This window comes from Nilaparvata lugens, chromosome 3, assembly GCF_014356525.2.
Source record: "Nilaparvata lugens isolate BPH chromosome 3, ASM1435652v1, whole genome shotgun sequence".
Classification (NCBI taxonomy): Eukaryota; Metazoa; Arthropoda; class Insecta; order Hemiptera; family Delphacidae; genus Nilaparvata; species Nilaparvata lugens.
Window position 1 is genome coordinate 62,436,115 of NC_052506.1, and position 21,219 is coordinate 62,457,333.

The 21,219-nt window shown below is 34.0% G+C and overlaps 2 protein-coding genes across 2 annotated transcripts in view; both read right to left on the reverse strand.

Moving 5' to 3' along the window:
• Window positions 1-1,618: 1,618 nt before the first annotated feature.
• Window positions 1,619-8,517, reverse strand: LOC111061924 (PHD finger-like domain-containing protein 5A). The gene is made up of 3 exons (XM_022349618.2): window positions 8,294-8,517; window positions 4,687-4,877; window positions 1,619-1,813 (listed from the first exon to the last, which is right to left on the reverse strand). The coding sequence occupies exons 1-3, from the start codon at window positions 8,343-8,345 to the stop codon at window positions 1,724-1,726; spliced, it is 333 nt and encodes a 110-aa protein (XP_022205310.1). The 5' UTR covers window positions 8,346-8,517; the 3' UTR covers window positions 1,619-1,723.
• Window positions 8,518-14,691: 6,174 nt separating this feature from the next.
• LOC111049890 (WD repeat-containing protein 19) overlaps window positions 14,692-21,219 on the reverse strand; it is a 49,818-nt gene continuing 43,290 nt past the window's right edge. Inside the window, exon 28 of the mRNA XM_039422859.1 lies at window positions 14,692-15,405. Within this exon, the coding sequence (XP_039278793.1) occupies window positions 15,294-15,405 (112 nt within the window). The 3' untranslated portion in view covers window positions 14,692-15,293. The remainder of the gene's footprint in view (window positions 15,406-21,219) is intronic.

The following is a 21,219-nucleotide window of genomic DNA, read 5'->3' on the forward strand; positions in this document are numbered from 1 at the left end:
CGCAAATGTAGAAAGTGAAATAGGCTATTGTCCCTGAAAAATTTATGTTTCAAGTTTTTGAAGTTAAATAATCACGAAAATAGTAGTTCAAATGAGACGATTCTATCGAATATCATAGATTGGTTAATTCTAAACACTTTGGTGGTAAAATCAATCCGATATCTCTCACATTAACTGAATAGCAAGCGATATGAAAATTTCTGTCAATAATGACCGCCATCTCGAATTTTTTAATGATGTCGAATATTTTTGTTGTTTCCATCAGAAATATTCTTATTCGGCTTGTTGTAACGAAGAGATTGAGGCCATTTTCAAGTCTCTATCTTGAAGTAGTCATGAAAAATCGGTTTTATAGTTCTAGCTTGTTATCTTATGTGTATGGAAAAACGCTCCAGAAATCATGCAAGGTTTTCTTTGGATGGCGCTGGAGAACACATTTGTTGACGTACAGCGCATGAAGAAACATCGTTTTGAAGCTCAAGAAACGATCTAAATTTCCTAGATTTGATATTTCTCCGTATTCCTTGTACAAAAAAGTTATAATAGAAAGAAATTTGAAAAACCTATTTTTTTTTTGCTTTTGAGGTTATAACTAATAAAATATGCGTTTTAGAGGGAAATTGTATGGAACAAAATTTGTAGAGGGAGATTATTAAAATATTTTCGTTTAATAAACGGTTAAATATCTTGAACGGTTATTGAAATACAAGCGATGTAGCAAAATTCTGAAAATTTTGGCGGCCATCTTGTTTTCGAGGTGTTTGCCTGTGATTTCCACTTATCATCATCACGATCCTTATTATGCTAGACCTAACGAAGAAATTGAGACATCTTCCACGGCTGTTACCCAAAAATGACCACGGAATGACATTTGCGCCCGGACTATCTCTTCAAGGATCAAATGTCGAGCTACAGCTAACATTGAATCAAAGAGCTCGTTCTGGATTGTTTTTGAAAGACCTTGAAATGAGTTCTTTTCTGACAAATGCTTTTTAAATATGCTAAGAGCAAGCTCAAATAAGCCACAAAATTTGATATACTCAATTATACGATTTGAAATGTACCGGCTATGTTTGCCATTTTCATTATGTTCATTAATCGACTGTCTATAAGCTGAACTTAGCTGGCTTTGAATATTCACTGACCCCAAAAGTGATTACTCTATCTCACAGTTCAAATATTTTTCACTGCAAAATGTTTTTGTACGAGCTCACTCCTACAGTCTAGCTACATTCGCAGTCTAGCTTTATTCGCGGCAGCAACATTTTTGAACGATTCATATCAACCGTCTTGACTTTTTAGAAGTAAAAAATTATTAAAACTAAAAATTTGAAATAAAATGGATTATTGAATCTCTTTAATTATTAAATTTGCCTTAAAATGGCAGTGTCTGAGCGCCTCTCTGCTGCTGTAGCCGCCCCTTTATGCAAACGTTGTATTAGGAGAGCTTCAATTTGTGAGATATTCACGAACAACACACATATCACTTGTTGATTTATATAAATAATTATAAATACATAATACATCGAGTAAAACCGTTTCATAAACTACCATTATAGTATACAGAAACCCTGGAGAAAAGTAATAAAAATTAGGCATCTAGTTATGAAAAAACAAATAGCTTGAGAAATTATAAATTTATTTCACACTCACATCAACTCACATTTAATTCCATACAATAATAGTTATATAAAAGATACAGTTGCAAGCAATAACGTACGATTCATCGACGCTTGAATCCATACTTTTTCCGTTCGTAGAATAGATCCGTTTTTGAACTTCCAAGGTTTACTATCTTGGGGCATCCATCTCTCTGAAAAAAATAAAATAAAATCAGCATGATGTTAATCAGACGAATTCATAAATGTATTAGGGACATGACATCTAAAATAACCAAAGTGACAAAAATCACTCAGTTGTCCAGTTTGTAACAATAAAGTGAGATAGTTCTTTCTCACACTCTGAACAGTTAACTCATTACTTTATTGGCACACAATAATATACGGTACTTGAATGGCTGAAGATTTATAACGCTAAATGAAGAAAAAAAGCAATGGTACAAAATGTAATTATTATTATAATGCAAAAAAATATAGTGTAAAAAACGTTGAAACTTAGATGCAGTACACACAGATGCAACTTATTTATTTGAATTTCACAATGGTTTCCGACAAAGACTATGTTATTTTGAGGTTGAAAAAAGGACGAGAAACAAACATATAAGTTTAATCCCTTGACCGTAAGTTGGAAGCAGTTAGTCCATTAATATAAAAAAAAGCACCAACTAAAAGCTAGAAAAGGCTAAAAGAATAATTAATTAACTAGTAATAGGATTTTAAATAATTAAAATGTTGTCGAGTTAACAGGCTACTGAGGAGCGTGGAACGAGTTTTAATAATATCGTAGATTTTCAACCGTTTCTATAAAATATTTCAAATAAAATTTTTGAGTTTCCTCGAAACTCTTTGTGCACTGATCTGTAGTGAGATTCAGGTTATAAATTCAGTACCTAATTAACATTGGTTTGGCATCCTTGTCTGTCAGTTATGGAAAAAGAAAGTGGCGAGACTGTCGTCCTATCATCTTCACTAACTATATAAAGTAAATCTCAATAAAAGTTGAAATCATGGAGAAAGCATGCACTCATGCACATGCATGCTTATTCCATGCTCTAGGCCTATTGGCTTCACTGAAAACAAATTTAAAGCTTCATGAAAAACGTTTCCTAGGTGTGCATCCTGTCTTAGAAACCTGAGTCGATTTCTGGAATACATAAAATATTATTTTTTTAAGAATTAACATCACTAGGCCATTGCTTATGCCATTTACACAAAATAGTAAGGTAATATAAATGGTATGTTCGATGTTATTTTTTCAGAAGCTAATCAAATCAAGTGAAATTAATAAAACTTGAAACAGCCTGCTAACAGGGACATAAGAAGCTGCTACGGTAACGCGGGATTGGAAATGATTAAATCTCAAATGAACATGGTATTTTTAATACAGAGTTTCCGCGACAGCTAGAGAATGCTTAGTTGACGATAATATTGAATCTAGGTGCAGGCTGCGAATCATGCTTCCATTTCAACTTGACATATGCATCTCCATTTTATTTTCGATGCATTATTGTTTGTGGATATTTATTTATCATTGTCGATGTACATAGTGTCCCACGAAGAGGTTTACACGTTTGATTTTATATTACCTGCCCATTCATGCACCGAACGTTTTCAAATTTTACACAGTTTACAAAGAAGGTTCTGAAAATATACTGAGAAAATTTCAGCTCCCTAACCTTCGTAGAAACAAAATGGCGGCATATTGAAAATATTATCAATTCGCTTTCTATAAAAACTACTTTCATGAGTTATCTGATTTCTTTACTACGTTGCGTTAGTCTTGCCTCAGTTGATGCTACCAGAAATGGATCAAGCAATCTTCCAATGGTGTTCCACCTCATTTCACAAATCATGTTGAGCAATTACTAAATGACAAACTTCATGGCCGTTTGTGGAAGTGATTTTTTAGATTGGCCACCCCAATCACCAGATTTAACTGTTTGTGAATAATTTTTATGGGGTTACTTGAAGGATAAAGTTTTTATCTTTATAGTTTTAGCTTCAATAATTTATTATGTAATGATGACGAACAAAAATTAACAATAAAAGAGGAACTCTCCGGTTACCGCGGAGTTTCTTTGTGAGAGCTTACGAATCATTTCTTAAGTGCTGTTATCAGTGTGTTGCTATGGATGGGTATCAATTTGAATAATTTTGGACTTCAAGTTTTCATTTGACTATGATCTAGTTTTATCATTTAGTCAGTCGTATTGCCCTAAAGTGCAACAATAAAAATATTTTATAAAACCATAAACACGTTTTTAATGTTTTTGAAGTATCGTTTTTCAATTAGCCGCCATTTTGTTTCTACGAAGGTTAGGGAGTTGAAATTTTCCCAGAATATTTTTAGAACCTACTTTGTAAACTATGTAAAATTTAAAAAAGTTTGGTGCATGAATGGGCACGTAATATAAAATCAAACGTGTAAACCTCTTCGTGGGGACACCCTATCTCGTATCTCGATTATTTGATGATTATCGTTATAAGGGTATAAGTTGAGATTGCCGAATTAATATTCGACTATTGCAATATTGACATTGGACCCGTACCGTACGCAAAATGATTTATTCTGCGTTCAGATATTGGGACTAGTTATTACTGAACATAATACCATAGAGAAAAGAAAGTAAAAGAAAAAGTATTTTTTATTTATGATAATACGTAATTGTATATGTGTGTTCGTGTGGAAGTGTTCAAGAATGATGATAAATTGACATATCGATTTTTTTCAATATATTATATTCATTTATTATGTTCCTTATCATATACTATTTACGTTTATATATTACTATTTTATTATATAATATTAATGTACCCAAACAAAGTAGCCTATAGGGAACAAAAATTATTAATTAGAAACAAAAATACAGAAGTAAAAATAAAAGTTGCTCAAAATTTTGGCTTTCGATGTCAGAGCTTCTTAGTCACTATTTTAACAAGATTGTTACACCTCCAAACAACCTGACAAACTTAGACTCAATTATATCTACTGATAGTAGATATTGGATTTTGATTTTAATAGAAAGTATAATTTGTAGTAAGAGATTGGAACATTAGAAATACAAACATCTTTCTCTTGTATTGTGCACTCTTTGCAGTAGTAGGCATCTGATACGCCGGGACCTCCACAGATCACACATCGGCCCTGATAAGAGCCATAGTTGCATTCGTCGCAGATCCTCACCAACGTACACGGGCGCACGTACGAGTCACAGATCACACATTTACCGTCGCATTTCTCACACAATCGACCAATAGCTGCACAAAACGAAACAAAAAATCAATTATTACTAATAATAATAACATAAAATGCACTTGATCTCTTGCATTTCAATAGAGCTAGTTGTTGAAAATATCATCACATGAATCTAAATTAGCATTTTTATACAACTTAAAATTATTATTGTTCAAAATATGACATTTTTGAACATTCAAGTTATAGACAAGATCTATCCTTTTGAATAATATACATGAGCCTATATTGTAGTACTTATCAGTATTATCAGAATCTATAAGGGCAGGTAGCACATGCAATAATTTCGTAGAAGGAGACTATGTTACAGAAGTTCATTAAAATGTGATAGAAAGAGATTGTGTGCATGTATCATATAACCATACATATAGGCCCATGCATATGCGCAGAATCGCCTACAGAATGCATTACCTCTTAAGATGCGTACAGTCTTATGCGCCACGAACACGCGAATTTCGCTTTTCAGCAGCTGACAGCTGTTGATATGCTTATTATATCTACACAAATACTGTTATGACAAGCATAATAAACATTTTCCTATTTCTGTACAGATATAATTATAATAAGCATAGCATCAGCTGATGAAAAGCGAAGTGCGCGTGTTCGTGGCGCTAAAGTCTGTACGCACCTTTATGGGCGCGTCAATTCAGTTCCTATGCTGTTTACCATAGCCATGCGTCCTGTTAACGAGCGGAAAATATTCTGTGCATTCATTCCGCTAATATAGTTTGAGCCTTAAGGTCGGCACACACCCAGCTAAGTGTAGCTAAAAATACGTCTTCGGAAGACGTAGCCGTCCTATCTTCCAATGTTGAAAGATAAAGTGTAAATTCGAAACCAAGACAACTGGTTTAAACTGGACACATTCGTAGTGAGGATTCAACATTACTTACTTACTTGATACTTGAGGTCGTTGCCAATGACTGGGGTTTCCAGATAGGCAGTGTCGGAATTCTCAATAAAATGACCTACATGGTCATTCACGCTGTGGAGTTGCTTGACTCCCAAAAAGAGGTTCACTGTAAAAATCCTGCAGTGAGTAGAGTGGCTTTTCCATGAGTTTATTTTTCAATGTGGTATAGAACCAAGAGTCCCGTGTTTCCTGAATTTGTCTAGGAAGGCTGTTAAAAAATATTATTGCCTGCGAAGGAAAGCTATTGTAGTTACCCGTCAGTCGGCTCCGGGGCACCTTCAGTCTAGTGGCATGTCGCATATTGTGGCTGTGTATATCACACCTTTTTTGAAACTACTACAGGTTATTCTTGATATACATCAGCGAGCATTAAGAGATAGGACGTCTTTCGAAGACGTATTCCTAGCTACACGAAGCTGGGTGTGTGACGACCTTTAAAGGTGCAATTCCTTAGCAACGAATCGAACGTCGTATTTCATATTGTCCAGTAGCCTATTTCTTTTCGTTATTTGTGTTTATTATCTAAAATTATCAAGACATTCCTAACAATATCATCATATTGTCATTCAAAATCAAACACCTAACCTCCCTAAACTTTCCTTCTACATTAAAGCATAATTAATCGGAATTTTTCTTCATACAGTATGTTCATCTAATTTTATATGAAAGACAATTTGAAATCTAGCCAATCTGAGGTTGAGGACATGAAAAATAAATTCATAATTTATGATTGATTAGATATGAATCGTGAAAGCAATATACAGTAAAACCTTGATACTTCGCCCTTTGTAATTCGTAATTCTCTATCATTCGTAGTGGAAGCTCGGTCTCTTGAAAAACCTCTATAATTTGTAGTAAAGCAATGTACACCTATTTCGGTTCCATCGATAATAATTCGTAGTAGAATAAAGCGCTGGTTTTCCTTCGACCTCGCTCTATAATTAGTAGTTTTAAAAGCTATGACTATCTACAATTCGCATTTGCGATTTGGTGCAGGTGGTGCTGTTCTTCAGGCCCTCCAGTCTCATTTGAAGGATTGAAGGCAGGTCATAAAGTATCTAGAAAGAGCTAATTCAAGGGCTCTGCCTATAAGTCATGGTGACCCACAGGGTTCGGTGTTGGGACCCGTATTATTTTTGATCGCAATCAATGATCTTGATCTTGAGGGTAGGGCACTGAAGTTAGCGGATGATACCACATTGATATCTTCTAACTTCTAACCCAGGTGCAGCAGGAGGCTGATGTAAAGTGGCTGAAAAAAATAAGTTACTGAATGTGGACAAGACACAAGGATTGGTTTGTAAACTGAGTCGCAGTCAGGCCATCAGCACTCACAGTCTGTCTCTCTTTGGATTCATCATCGATCCTGGGTTCCATATTGAGGTCATTGAATATTTATCATTCTAAACTTCGAAAGATTTCTTCATCAATATCTATAACTAGGCTCCTCAACTTTCTCCTCTCCCATCATATTATTAAGTAGAGTTTCATATTTGAACATTACTTCGAGTTATAATTCTCAACAGCTCTAATTCATCACAACCCGGTCGTGTGTTAATGAGAAGGATATTTTATATCCTTCTTAGAGAATCGAGAATTATTTGTTGAAACACCGCCGATTTATGAAGTTACATTACATTGTTATATTATTGTTATTCTAATTGCATTCTACCTTTATTCTCATTGATTAATTATATTCATACTTTTGAAATTCGTTGAATAACTAGCATTATCGTCATTTAATGTAAATAAGTGTATAAACCAGTAAATATTGTAACATACATAAATAAAGAAATCTAATCTAATCTAATCATAGCCTTATTTTCGTAGTAAACGCTTAATCCCGTCAACAATGAATTAGGCTATTTATAAAGGTTCTTCATTAGTAATCAATTCATTCATCTGCCGAAATGCCGCCATCACATAAAAATCTAATGAATTAATAGATTTGTTCTCCAGCCGACTTACTAAGAGACGCGCGGCTGCAGACGTGCAGCTCGAGTCGTTGTTAAGGAATTTAAACGGTGTTACGGGATTAGAAAGAAAATCAAGCGAAGGAAATATTTTCTATGATTACAACAACAGAGATTAGTCAAAATTTTAGAAACATAAACAAAGTAACTTAAATGTACCTAATGCAAATAACAAAAGATTACTAAAGAACAAGAAGAGCTACAAATCTACACCCTCACCCAACGTAAAAGTAATACTGTAAATATTTTAAATTCAACTTGAAAATGAATAATAAATGGAATGAGTGTAATGCATTATTGCAATCTATTACAGTATTAGAATTGGTTTAAAATAGGTGTACGGTGTACTACCAGCGGTACTTAGGCTAGATAAATTATCTAGATGATTACATTAAAATTATAGTGTGAAATCTGATCCACAAAGAAAATAATATTATTCTAACCTGAATTGTAAATATTCACTTTATTTTATGAAACAAATACAAATAACTTAAAATTAACTAGAATTTACAAAACAATGTTATCCTCTACTTACCAACACCGGGCTGTTTACGACAAAAGATCAAGTCAGGATGATGTTTAGCCATAATATATCTTTTAGAATAGTTATATTATTACTATGTGGATTGAAACTAATCGTAATTAACAGGGAAATTTTAAAAACGGTATATTTCTTCAAGTACAACAAACGTTTGAATGAAATGAATCTTAACCTATAAATTAAATTCAAACAATCATATCGATCAAATCATGAAATAAAATTTTGATGTCGACAGTTTTGACTATCGATATTTTTAGTCCGATATCATCATCAGCAGCAGTATACGATATATGGGTATAATAATTTAATGGTATAGTGTAGTCCACGTTATAATGGCAGTGGATAAACTTAGAAGAATAGCGATGCCGATTCTGTGCATTAATTAATTATATTTCTACACCGTCAAGAACATAATTGTCATCGTTGTGGACCTAGAAAAGGATAATACCACCGGCTTTGTCGAATGATAGACAAGGATAGCAAAACCAAAGTTGATCAAATACTGTCATTATAACGTGGACCTCACTATAGAGTTGGTAGTTTCGATCCGAAAATGAAATAAAAGCTAAATCTCTCACCATCGATAGAACCCTCCTTGAGGGTCATTCTCCCAAAAGTCCCAAGAAATCCCCTTGGAGCTTTCCCCCTAGCCACCCTCAAAGTTAAAAATGAAGGTAATTACGGGAAATCAATTATCTCAATAACCATTGATCGGGAAGAGTCCAAATATATGTCATTCGATTCCTTACATTATGGACTACAATATTAGTGATATTCATTTTTTCAATAAAATGAATAGTTTTCTTGATTAAATAATATATATGCAAAAATTTAGGGAGTTTGCTATTTGATTTTTTTGTTTTCTTCGATTAACTTCGAAGAAAGTATTTAAAAAAATGAGCCAAATAAAGAAATAATTAATGTAGCCACTCTCATTGCAAATCCATTTATGTATATTATTATGTATTTGCGATTCGATTTGACGCCGTGGAAGGGGAAACAGCCGACGCGGCTGACTCCCTTCGCCATAGTAAACAGAATAGTACCGTTAGTACGGTACTGCTTTCTACATTGCATCTAATTTACACTATAGCGCTCAATACAATTAATTTTGTCTATTGTTTTGACATGCGCTGAATCTAGATTTTCATTTTTCAATACTCTAAAAAAATATTATAATTTTCTTGATTTAACACGCTGTTGATAAACATCAGGATTTCGTTGTCTGCTCACATAATTTATTATATTAATTTGAAGAGTGTCTACTCAATACGAGTCAGATTTATCACAATTTGATAACTCTAGTTTGAGATATTGATGTTTTTCTATAAAGTTTGATGATATAAATGTGTCCGACTCCTTCATCTTATCCTTATTTTGTGAAAAATAAAGATTCAAAATTTCATTTCATAGCTTTTTTGTGTTTTTTCTTGTTTGATTACTCTTTACAATTTGAACACTTGATGATGGAATGCATATCATCACATCATGTGAACAAAGAAAATAAAATGTTAGGCCTACCTTTGATACTATATGATAACACTGTACTCCTGATGAGTTGAAAATTTTCAAGCTGAAAGTGGGTTAATTTGTTGCTCATTCGGTTTAAATATTAAAAAATGTTACCAAATATTACCAATATTATCACATACAGTGAGAACAAATTATTCTGAAGCTTTCTATTCTCACTGAACATAAAGAGGCAATACCAAGCCAGAATTGCAATTTCGTTCACAATCATTATTATCAGAGCATTGAAATTGATGCTATGTGAATTTAACTATGGGATTATCCCCATATCACAATTTCCCAATTTTATCCTTATCGTGATTTAGAATAAAGTAGTTTATGTCTATGATCGTGATTTAGAATAAAGTAGTTTATGTCTATAATCACAAAAATGAATGTACAGTACCTATAATAAAACAACATTATGTAATATTATACTATATTTTAATATTACAAATAACAAAATTTCTTGTAATAAAGCAACTTTTTCTAGGTACGAATTTCAAGGCTCTCAAAAAATAAAGCTTCGTTTACACCAAAGTTATTTAAAAAATGTTAATAACTTAATCCTTATAGATTATATTAGATTGAATATAACTTATCATACACATGATGAACATATGTGTTTGTCAAGTTCCGTTCAATCTAATAGAATCTATAAGGATTAAGTTATTAACATTTTGTTAAAAACTTTGGTGTAAACCCAGCTTAAGGTAATCAACTTATTTAGGATTATCATGTTTATGAATGAAAGCGAGACATATATAGATTAAGACATTTATAATTAAGACATTTTATAATTTATTAGTCAAACTGAAATATAAAAATTATAGACAATGCATAATAAATGAACTCAAATTTAAAATGATAGTATCAAGCCGAAATGAATTGAGCAACTGAGTTCCAAAGTGCACTGTGATTTCCTTTTACAGTACTTCCAAATGGATTAAATTGCTTGACTCTTCAATGTAACAATTATTGTAAAAACCCAAAGGAATAGCACTCAAATTTGAATTTTCAGATCATGGAATTCATAACAAACTAATTCTTGAGAGAATAGTGGTGAATTTAAAACAGTGCATGTAACATTTATACAAAGGGATACAATGAAAAACAACATCGATTAATTTAATACTGGACTCATCAAATTCATATTACCATACCGGTACCTTTAAAGCTTATAAAATGTAAAACCAACATTTTCAATTTTCTCTTCTGGAGCAAAACATCGATAGAAAATAAAGAAGAGCCCATTATAACCACAAAATACTTGTACTAGAATTCACTTGAACTAACTCACTACAACCCTTCAACAATCACAATGAACTAGAATGGTATAAAAACTATAAAATTGATAATCAGGTACATTTTTCAAATAACTTCACCCAACTAAATCCGTGAATGCCAAGTCATAAGAAATAATGTTCAATACTTCAATAGATTTAATTTGAATGCTTCAACATATAAATAGAAATTGATCTATTCTTTTGGTGCCCGAATCAAAATCAATAAACATTAATCGACATCAAGAAAAGCTTCTCCCAACCTTGTAATTCCAGTATGATTCTCCTCATGCTTTACTTCCATTTATGAAGTTCTCATTAATGCCCTTGTGTAATGAATGACAAGATGGGTGGAGTTGAGGCATTGATGTGTTAACAAATAATAGAATATGATGAATCATCTTAATTCATCTTATACGGTAGGCTACTTTGTACTTGGTTCATGATGGTATACTATGACTACTTTGTACTTGGTTCATTTGTATGCTTGCATGATATGTAGATTCAACTAGTAATTTAAGTACGGAAGATGAGCTACTTTACAGAGAGAATCATAGAAAGTTTCAACTCAGCAAACTCTTTCCATGATTAATTTAGTATCAAAAACTTGGAATATACAATCTTCGGGGACGAACTTTCACTTTCCACTCTGTAAATGTATTCACAGTGAAGTGACCATAACCTAAAACCTACTATTCATGGATATTTTTCTCCTACACATGATGACAAAGAGATTGATACAATTTTCAAGTCTGTACCTTCAAGGATTATTGAGATACACGGTTTTCTAATTATTGTCAGGTTTAGCATAGGCCTAATATGGAGGAAAAATGTAACTTTGGCTGCAAACCATACTTTTCTCTCTTCCAATGACGCTCCAGAAGTGAAAAATGGACTTACAGCCCTCAACTAGATGTCATTTTGAAGCTTTGGGAATATTCTACAACACAGTCTCAGTAATAGTAGGTTATGTTCACTGTGATTACATTTACAGAGTGGAAAGTGAAATTTCGTCCCCGAAGATTGTATATTCCAAGTTTTTGAAACTAAATTAATCATGGAAAGAGTAATTAAAATTAAATTAATATCTAGATAATTATATTTTGGGTAGCTATTTAACACTTTGGTGGTTGAATGAATCCGATATCTCTCACTATAACTGAATAGAAATCGATATAAAAGAATTTATCAGTTATGACCGCCATCTTGAATTTATCAATTATGAAAGATATATTCGTTGCTTTCTCATCAATATTCTTATTTGGCTAGTTGTAACAAAGAGATTGAGACCATTTTCAAGTCTTTATCATGAAGTAGTCATGAAAAAATCGATTTCATAGTTCAGTTTTAGTGATAGTTGATTGTGTCAGCGGCTAGAATGACATCATAAAAAAATCATAACTCCAGAACAAAAGGTGATAAAAGCTTGAAACAAACGCGAATAGATCATAAATTCTATTTCAAAGAAGTTTTCTTTGGCACTTTATATCCAAAAATTGTCATTGAAAGTAGTTATTCAGAAAAAACTCTCGTGAAAAATTGAATGTTTTTGAAAATGTGCATTTTTGTAGGGTAATATCATGTTTTAGGTGGAAATGTGTGATAATAAAACTTGGTAGAATAGTTCATTGTGATTCGATTCGCGTTTACTGGAGGACTCTATAATGGATGGTAACCATTCTATGACCGTTTTAATTAATGCTGGATCCGCCATTTTGAATCGGCCATTACGCGGCCCAGTCGCGACCCCCAAATGCGCATCAAGTGGTTCGGATATCCTGAGGTACCCTACAATCAGAATGTTTGGTTATGTTTTCATCTTCACAAAGTGCCCACGAAATCCTTGACTAACTGGACTGTAAATTTTGACATATATATTATTTTATCAAGGAAACTGTTTGATTTATGTGTTGAAGATATTGCAGATCTGATGTGGGTCAGTGATTTTTCTCCCCTCAATAGTCAGGAGGAGGTTTTCTTTATGTTTGCATTTCAGTTTATTCCTTTCATCGTTTATTGTTGTCCATAGCGCTTTGGGTTTATTTACTGCTTGGTGAATCTTTCTGCTTAGCTGTAATTTCTTTTTGTTTTTTACTTCTTGATCATAGGCTTTTTTCTTTTCTAGGTATGTTACTTTGTCATCTGTTCTATCTGTAAGTGTGTATTGATCATTAGCAATCTGTGTATTTCTTTTTAGCATTAACGTTTCATTATCCCAGAAGATATGATTTTTAGTTGTTTTCATCTTCTTTTAGAAGATAAGTAAACAAACATTCAAGGATGAAACACTTGGTTTGTTCACTGATGCTTGTAACCACTCAGTTGGAGAATGCTTACAACTGGTTGAAAGCGTATGGCAACCACTTGCTTTCTTTTCAAAAAATTATCTTTGAAAGAAAGTTGCTGGCCAGTATACTATGGCAACATCTTGCTTTCTTTTCAAAAAAAAAAAAATATCTTTGAAAGAAAGTTTAACTATCGCTAGCTACTTGTTGTTTATGTAGCGGTACAGCATTTTCGCCACCTTCAGAACATCCCTTCACTATCTACACAGACCACAAACTCAACCAATCAACTTCCACCAATTCAAATCAACTAATTATTATTCATCTCTTATGTTAAAGGTATGTTAAAGGTACCCAACTTCAGAAGATAATACCAGAGAATTCTTCTCTATCATTGGAACGTTTACCCATTCCTGGATCACCACTTACTGTGCTCTGTGATGTATCTACAGGGAAACCTTGACTGTTTCTTACACAAACTTTTAGACGACAAGTCTGTGACAGCCTCCATAACCTGAGTCATCCGGGTTATGGAACCAAAACCCGGGTTATATGGGCCATGACCGGGTTAAAGGAAACAAAATTTCCACAAGGAGCATGAACATGTTGAGTAATCTTTGATCGTTGACAACCAGTACAAGCACGAGCCCAATCTCGACAGTTCTTGTTCATGTTTGGCCAAACAAATCTGTTGCTGACTAACTTGAGTGAAGCATTGGGTTCGGGATGACTCAGGTTATGGAGGCTGTCACAGACTTGTCGTCTAAAAGTTTGTGTAAGAAACAGTCAAGGTTTCCCTGTAGATACATCACAGAGCACAGTAAGTGGTGATCCAGGAATGGGTAAACGTTCCAATGATAGAGAAGAATTATCTGGTATTATCTTCTGAAGTTGGGTACCTTTAACATATTTTATATCCGTCGAGAACTCAGAGATGATAAGCCAGCATACATCCTTCAAGACGACTCACCTCAGCCTTCCCACCCTGTTCCAGGAAAAAAGTGAGCTTCAAAATTTCGGATGGCCAAATCTTCTGCCCAGGGGGGGGGGTAATGTGGCGAATCATCTGATATTTGCCACCAGTGATTAACAACCTGTTTTCAACTTGCATTAGTTTGTTTATTAATTGTATTAATTTATTTAATATTTTCTCAATTCAATTTTGTCATCTCTACATTAAATTTATCCAGTTTTCTAATCATTCATTCAGTTTTATTCAACTTATTTTATCATAGGAAATCCACAAACCAAATTTCCTATATACTTGAACTTGAATGTAATTGAGACCGGATTGAATAAAATAAAACCACATAACTGTGACAACATACTTTTAATTTCAACAATAAAATACATTCAAAATTCTAATTACATACACATTTTTATGAATGCACAATATCATGCACTCAATGACAATTTATTGATATTTCAATCACACTGAATGATTTATTATGAATATTCTGTTATAAACTAACTATAAAATTTCACCCAATAACTAATTTATTCCTTTGAATGGGTGGGTACACTGATATAGATCCCACACAAATTCTTTTGAAAGTTTCTTTAAAGATTTTTTACACAGATAAACTAACTTAAATAGCACAGACTCATACTTACGACTTCCATTTGACGATAACCGAATAATATTGCGTGACAATTCTCTTTAATAAAAGTAGTTTTGAAAAACATTGATAGGCCTATATTTATTACATACTATTTTTAGAGATCAATTTCCTCTCACTCTCTTACCTTATTGTAATGGACGGAATGTTTTTGTTTTCTACCTTCATCATCCTCTATATTGATGAGGTTTATGTTGGTTTACAGTAAAATGATAATGATTTCTATAATAGGAACATCAAGTTTGAAATAATAAATATCAACTCAGGTCAGGTATTGGTCCCGTCGGATTAGGCGTGTTCAGTCTTGATCAGAAGGTTGAAGTAGAACCAATGGATCATGCTTCAGTTTGAGATCATGAAGTTCAATGTGTTCTGAGCACATCGGGCAGTTCTCTCCACTTTCAACGAGCCTAGAACATTAGTAATGAAAGGATATTGATAAACTAAACTTCATTTGATAACACTTCTATGAAATTTTTAACATTATCCATGATTGCAATTCACATTTTCTGAACACATACTGTTGCTTTGCCTAGTAAATTATACAGCCAAATTTTCTATTACGAAGCATATCTCAATATCTGTGATCACAATAATCAACCAACAAGAAAAGAAAGAAATAAAAATGCAACATTCTTCACCAAAACTGATTCTCTAATTAAGTTCAGATAAGCGTTTCTTTTAATACAATAATTTAATGAGTAAATATTCACAAATTGATACATTAAAATCTATGATTCAGTAAGACATTAAAAGTTGATAATAATAGCAAATTTATGAATTTATTATAGCAAATTTATCCATTTATCCATCCAGTGGAGTACAAAAACTCATAAGTGTAAAGTACAAAACATATGCAAGGTATATGGGGAGATCGTATGATTTTCATATACAGTAGATTATAATTATATGATTGAAATGGAATGAGTAATAATTTATTGGAAAGCGAGCATGATTATGCTGATTAAGCAAATTATGCTGAAAGTGAAGCGAATATTACCCATATTAAAAAAATATCTCAGATGCTATTAAGAAGAATCAAAATAATTGAAAAAATGGATGTCTATAATCTGAATAATATTGTTTGAGCAGCATCTACATGTTGGCTCAATGAAGGCCAAGTGTGTGAATGGGTGGTTTGCCAATGCTGGCTGCCGCTGGCCTTGATTGGGTACTGGTCACATTGCAGGCTAAGCCAGCGACTGGGCCAACATGAAGATGTGGCATAATATAGAGCAGGGAGCACTTAAGTCATGGAGACATAAACATGTAAATCAAGTATCAGGAGGAATGACTAATTGTGAAAAAGACACTAATCCCATACTAAAGAACTTGAAGAGAATCCCCTGTTGAATGTCGAATAAAAAAACACTGAAATTTGTTAGATAGGGTGTTCACAATCTCAAGAATAAGAATTTAATCGAATGTAATCAGTTAACGCCAGTAGATATAAAAGGCGCCTTTATTTCAAGGTCATCCAGGCGCCTCAAGGTCATCCAGGTCAACCAACCCTAACCTCAAGGTCATCCAGGTCAACCACCCCTAACCTCAAGGTCATCCAGGTCAACCACCCCTAACCTCAAGGTCATCCAGGTCAACCACCCTAACCTCAAGGTCATCCAGGTCAACCACCTTTACCTCAAGGTCATCCAGGTCAACCACCCTAACCTCAAGGTCATCCAGGTCAACCAACTTAACCTCAAGGTCATCCAGGTCAACCACCTTAACCTCAAGGTCATCCAGGTCAACCACCCTGACCTCAAGGTCATCCAGGTCAACCACCCTAACCTCAAGGTCATCAAAAAAAAAAAAAAATTGAAAAAAAATTAAAAAAAAAATTGAAAAAAAATTAAAAAAAAGAAAAAAATTAAAAAAAAAATTGAAAAAAAAATAGAAAAAAAAATTAAAAAAAAAATTGAAAAAAAATTAAAAAAAAGAAAAAAAAAAAATAAATAAATAAAAAAAAAAAATTAAAAACACATAAAATCGGGAATAAATGGGAAAAAAGGGAGAAAAGTGGCGGCGTGTCCATGAGAGCACAAGAGCACGTGAACCCCCTATGAAATTGCTACAATAAATTAAAGTTCAAATCAATAGAAAATTGATTGAAGTAATAGTAATACTCAAATTTCTTGTAATATTAAAACAATAAGGAGCGCACCAAGCAAGGTACACGCATTGAGATAACCTTTTGAATTACGCGCTACAGCAAGCAGGATCACTGCTCCAAGCGTTAGTATGGGTTCAAATGGTAGCTGGGCGAGTTCAATTCCCTCCCCGTGGGGGGTGGGAGACTATTTACATTAGCTTTACGGTGAGCTGCTTTCCAAGCAGCTCATAGCTGTGATAGTGTGCTTTGCATTGGCGCCATTGCCTTCTAGAGCCGTTTCCACTTATGAACTGTTCTAGCTGGCACTGGCTCCTACTTTGTTTACTGTTTGCAGTTTCGCGTTCGCGCTACATGTGTTGTCGATTTTGAGGTTAATTCTTGTTTCTTCTTTCTTGTGTTTTGAAAAGTGAGAATGGAGGGTTCAAGAAAGGTTTCAGTTAGCTATTTAAAAGAGATAGTGTTCTCTAATTTATCAATCGAGGAAAAAATATCGATTAAGGAAAGTGGTAGGCCTACACCGACAATTGATATACATCAGACTTCTACATCGAAATCCAGGACATACAAGAGAGATTTCAAAGACCAACAATATGAAAAGACATCTTGGCTGTGTGGTTGTGAAGAAACTAACAAACTTTATTGTTTTCTGTGCTTGTTGTTTGCTCGCGAAAAAGGCGATCCAGCATGGATTAAGAACGGTGTGTGTGATTTAGCTCATTTGACTCAAAAAATTAAAAAGCATGAAAACTCACATGCGCATATTAGTGCTTCATTGGATTTCAATTTACTTGGTAAAATTGATGTTCGTCAACAGCTTGATAGTGCTTATCGTTTGAGCATCAGAAAACATAATGAGCAAGTCACCAAAAATAGGTATGTGCTTTCCAAACTTATAGACTGCATTAAATTTTGTGGTGCATTTGAGTTAGCTCTTAGGGGTCATCGAGAGGACGACAATGCTTTAAATCCGGGAATTTTCAAAGGCCTTGTGAATTTTACTGCAGAGCTTGATTCGGCTTTGAAAGAACATTTAAATAGTGCTACAGTTTTCAAAGGCACCTCCAAAGACATTCAAAATGAATTGCTGGACTGCATGCTTTCTGTGTGCCAAGAAAATATCAAACAGGAGATTAAAAATGCTCAATATGTTCCTCTAATAGCAGATGAGACAACTGACATTTCGTCTGCATTTCAGTTAGTTTTAGTTTTTCGGTATATTTTATCAAATGGTCAACCAGTAGAGAGATTTTGGAAGTTCGATAATCCTGAGGGTCATGATTCACAATCGATTGCAAAATGTATTTTTTCAAGTTTGGATACTGTCATAACAATTCCAGAAAAACTCATTTCTCAAAGTTATGATGGTGCAAATGTGATGAGTGGACAACATGCTGGTGTGCAGACAATTGTGCAACAAACCTATAAGCATGCTTTTTTTGTGCATTGCTATGCACATCAACTCAATTTAATTGTAGCACAAGCAGCGAGTCAAAATCAAGATGTAAGAATTTTTTTCTCAGATTTGAGTGATATTACTAATTTTTTTTCAAATTCTCCTCAAAGAATAGATGTTTTAGACAGAGTAGTCGGCAAACGTGTACCTAGGGCGTCAGCAACAAGGTGGAATTTTAAAAGTAGAACTGTGAATACAGTTTTGAATATAGAGAAGAGCTAATCGAGTGTATGGAGGAGATTCAATCCACATCAAAACAACCTTCTAGTATTATAAAAGCAGGTGCTATTGCTCGTCTTCTCAAAGATAATAGATTCATTTTTTGGCTCTCGGTTTTTCACAGGCTAATGCCTCATGTTGACATTTTATATAATCAGCTGCAAACAGTTAAGACAGATGCTATGAAAATCAAATCAAATGTTGAACATTTTATCAAAGCTGTTGAAGAGGAAAGAACTAAAATGAATGATTTGATGGAGATGGTAGCAGACTGTGCAGGAAGTGTGCCCAAACGTTCAAGGCGCGAAGAGGACACCTACCTCAGTAGAACAGTGGCTGCCAAGGAAACCTGTGACATCATCACCACTCAAATCAAAACCCGGTTCTCATTCACAACATTCTATTCAGCAATCTGTTTATTGGACTCACAAAAATTTGAACATTTCAATAAGGATTTCCCAGATACCTTGCTTGAAGATACTGTTAAGGTTTACTCATTTCTTGAGAAAAATCGCCTAAAAACAGAACTTGAAATAATTTTTAGAAGAGTAGACTTCAGAAATTTGCTTGGTGCTGTCAGTTTGCTACAATTTTTCATTGAAAATAACTTAACTTCGTCATTTTCCGAAACCTATAAACTTTTGTTGATAATTTCAACCATCCCAATGACAACAGCTGAAGCTGAGAGGTGTTTTTCTACACTAAAACGAATCAAGACGTTTTTGCGCTCCACAATGAACCAGGACAGGCTATCAGCATTAGCAATGCTGACTATTGAGAAGGAAATGATAGCAAATATCATTAACTTCAATGAGAAGGTGATCGATGTTTTCGCAGCAAGGAAGGAGAGGAGGATGGATTTTATTTTCAAAAAATGCTCTGTAAATGCCAACTAGAAGGAGGGTGAGTGTTAAAAAAGTCTCTAAAAGCATGTTAATCCTTATTTCTTTGATTGGAAATTATCTTACATCGAGGAAAAATTATTGCTGTTTTCTGTATAATTTATGATTTGTACATGAATTATTCAATGGGAGTATGGGAGTACATCTTCTAGGTTGAGAATCCTGAGTATATCTAAATACTTATTATTATTAAACGAAAATCCAAATTATTATATAGGTACTTAATATAATACAACCCATTAGAATATTTTGTTACCTACGTAATAATATGATAGGCCTAGTACTCTTCTAGGAATAAAAAATTACATTCTACTACGTGAAACGAACAAAATTCACTTGAAACATGGGGTTTAACAAATTATTAAAGATCTAGATCTTGTTGCTCATGTTAAATGTGAACCCCCATTAGTATTTGCACGAGCCGCCACTGACAGTAGATTATAATTATATGATTGAAATGAAATGAGTAATTTATTGAAAGGTGAGCATAAATTATGCTGAAAGTGAAGCAAATATTACCCATATTAAAAATATATCAGATACTATTAAGAAGAATCAAAATAATTGAAAAAAATGGATGTCTATAATCTGAATAATATTGTTTGAGCAGCATCTACATGTTGGCTCAATGAAGGCCAAGTGTGTGAATGGGTGGTTTGCCAATGCTGGCTGCCGCTGGCCTTGATTGGGCACTGGTTACATTGCAGGCTAAGCCAGCGACTGGGCCAACATGTAGATGCGGCATAATACAGAGCAGGGAGCACTTAAGTCATGGAGACATAACTATGTAAATCAAGTATCAGGAGGAATGACTAATTGTGAAAACTACACTAATCCCATACTAAAGAACTTGAAGAGAATCCCCTGTTGAATGTCGAATAAAAAAACACTGAAATTTGTTAGATAGGGTGTTCACAATCTCATGAATAAGAATTTAATCGAATGCAATCAGTTGACGCCATTTGCGTTTGAAATGTTTCCGCTGTATTTACATGTAACCATTTAGGAGCTAGCTGTACAGGTTGGAAGTGGAGCGCTTATCGTTCAAGCTCCAGGAAGCTAGTTGCCTGGGGGGAGTTAGCTCTAGCCGGGGTTTGCCGGCCGGAGTTGCCTAAAGGAATCGCCTGGAGGAGTTTTTGCATAGCTGTTGGGCAGTAAGCAACGCTCGTTCGTAAGCATAGTTTGGCTTGGCATTGGAGAAATTCGGCTCCAATCCAGCCTCTTGAATTCGTTTTCTCGGGAAATAATTAGTGTATATTCCCAGGAGAAAATTCGGTCTCCAAAATTAAAGTTTCGAGAAGTTAGCACCGTCTAACTAGCGTGGACAAACTGTTTGCCAAACAAATATTCCTAATTTTTCATCTAATTTTTTCAAGTTGAAAATACACTAGTATGTCTCAAGAAAACCAGTGTTTGGACACAATGTGTAAATAGTGAAGGAGACCAGTATGTATTGCAGTTTCGAAAACCCCGTCAGCTCCTACTTTTGTATCCTCACCTACATCCACCCCACCTTTAATTGGAGACTGCAAGGTACCGT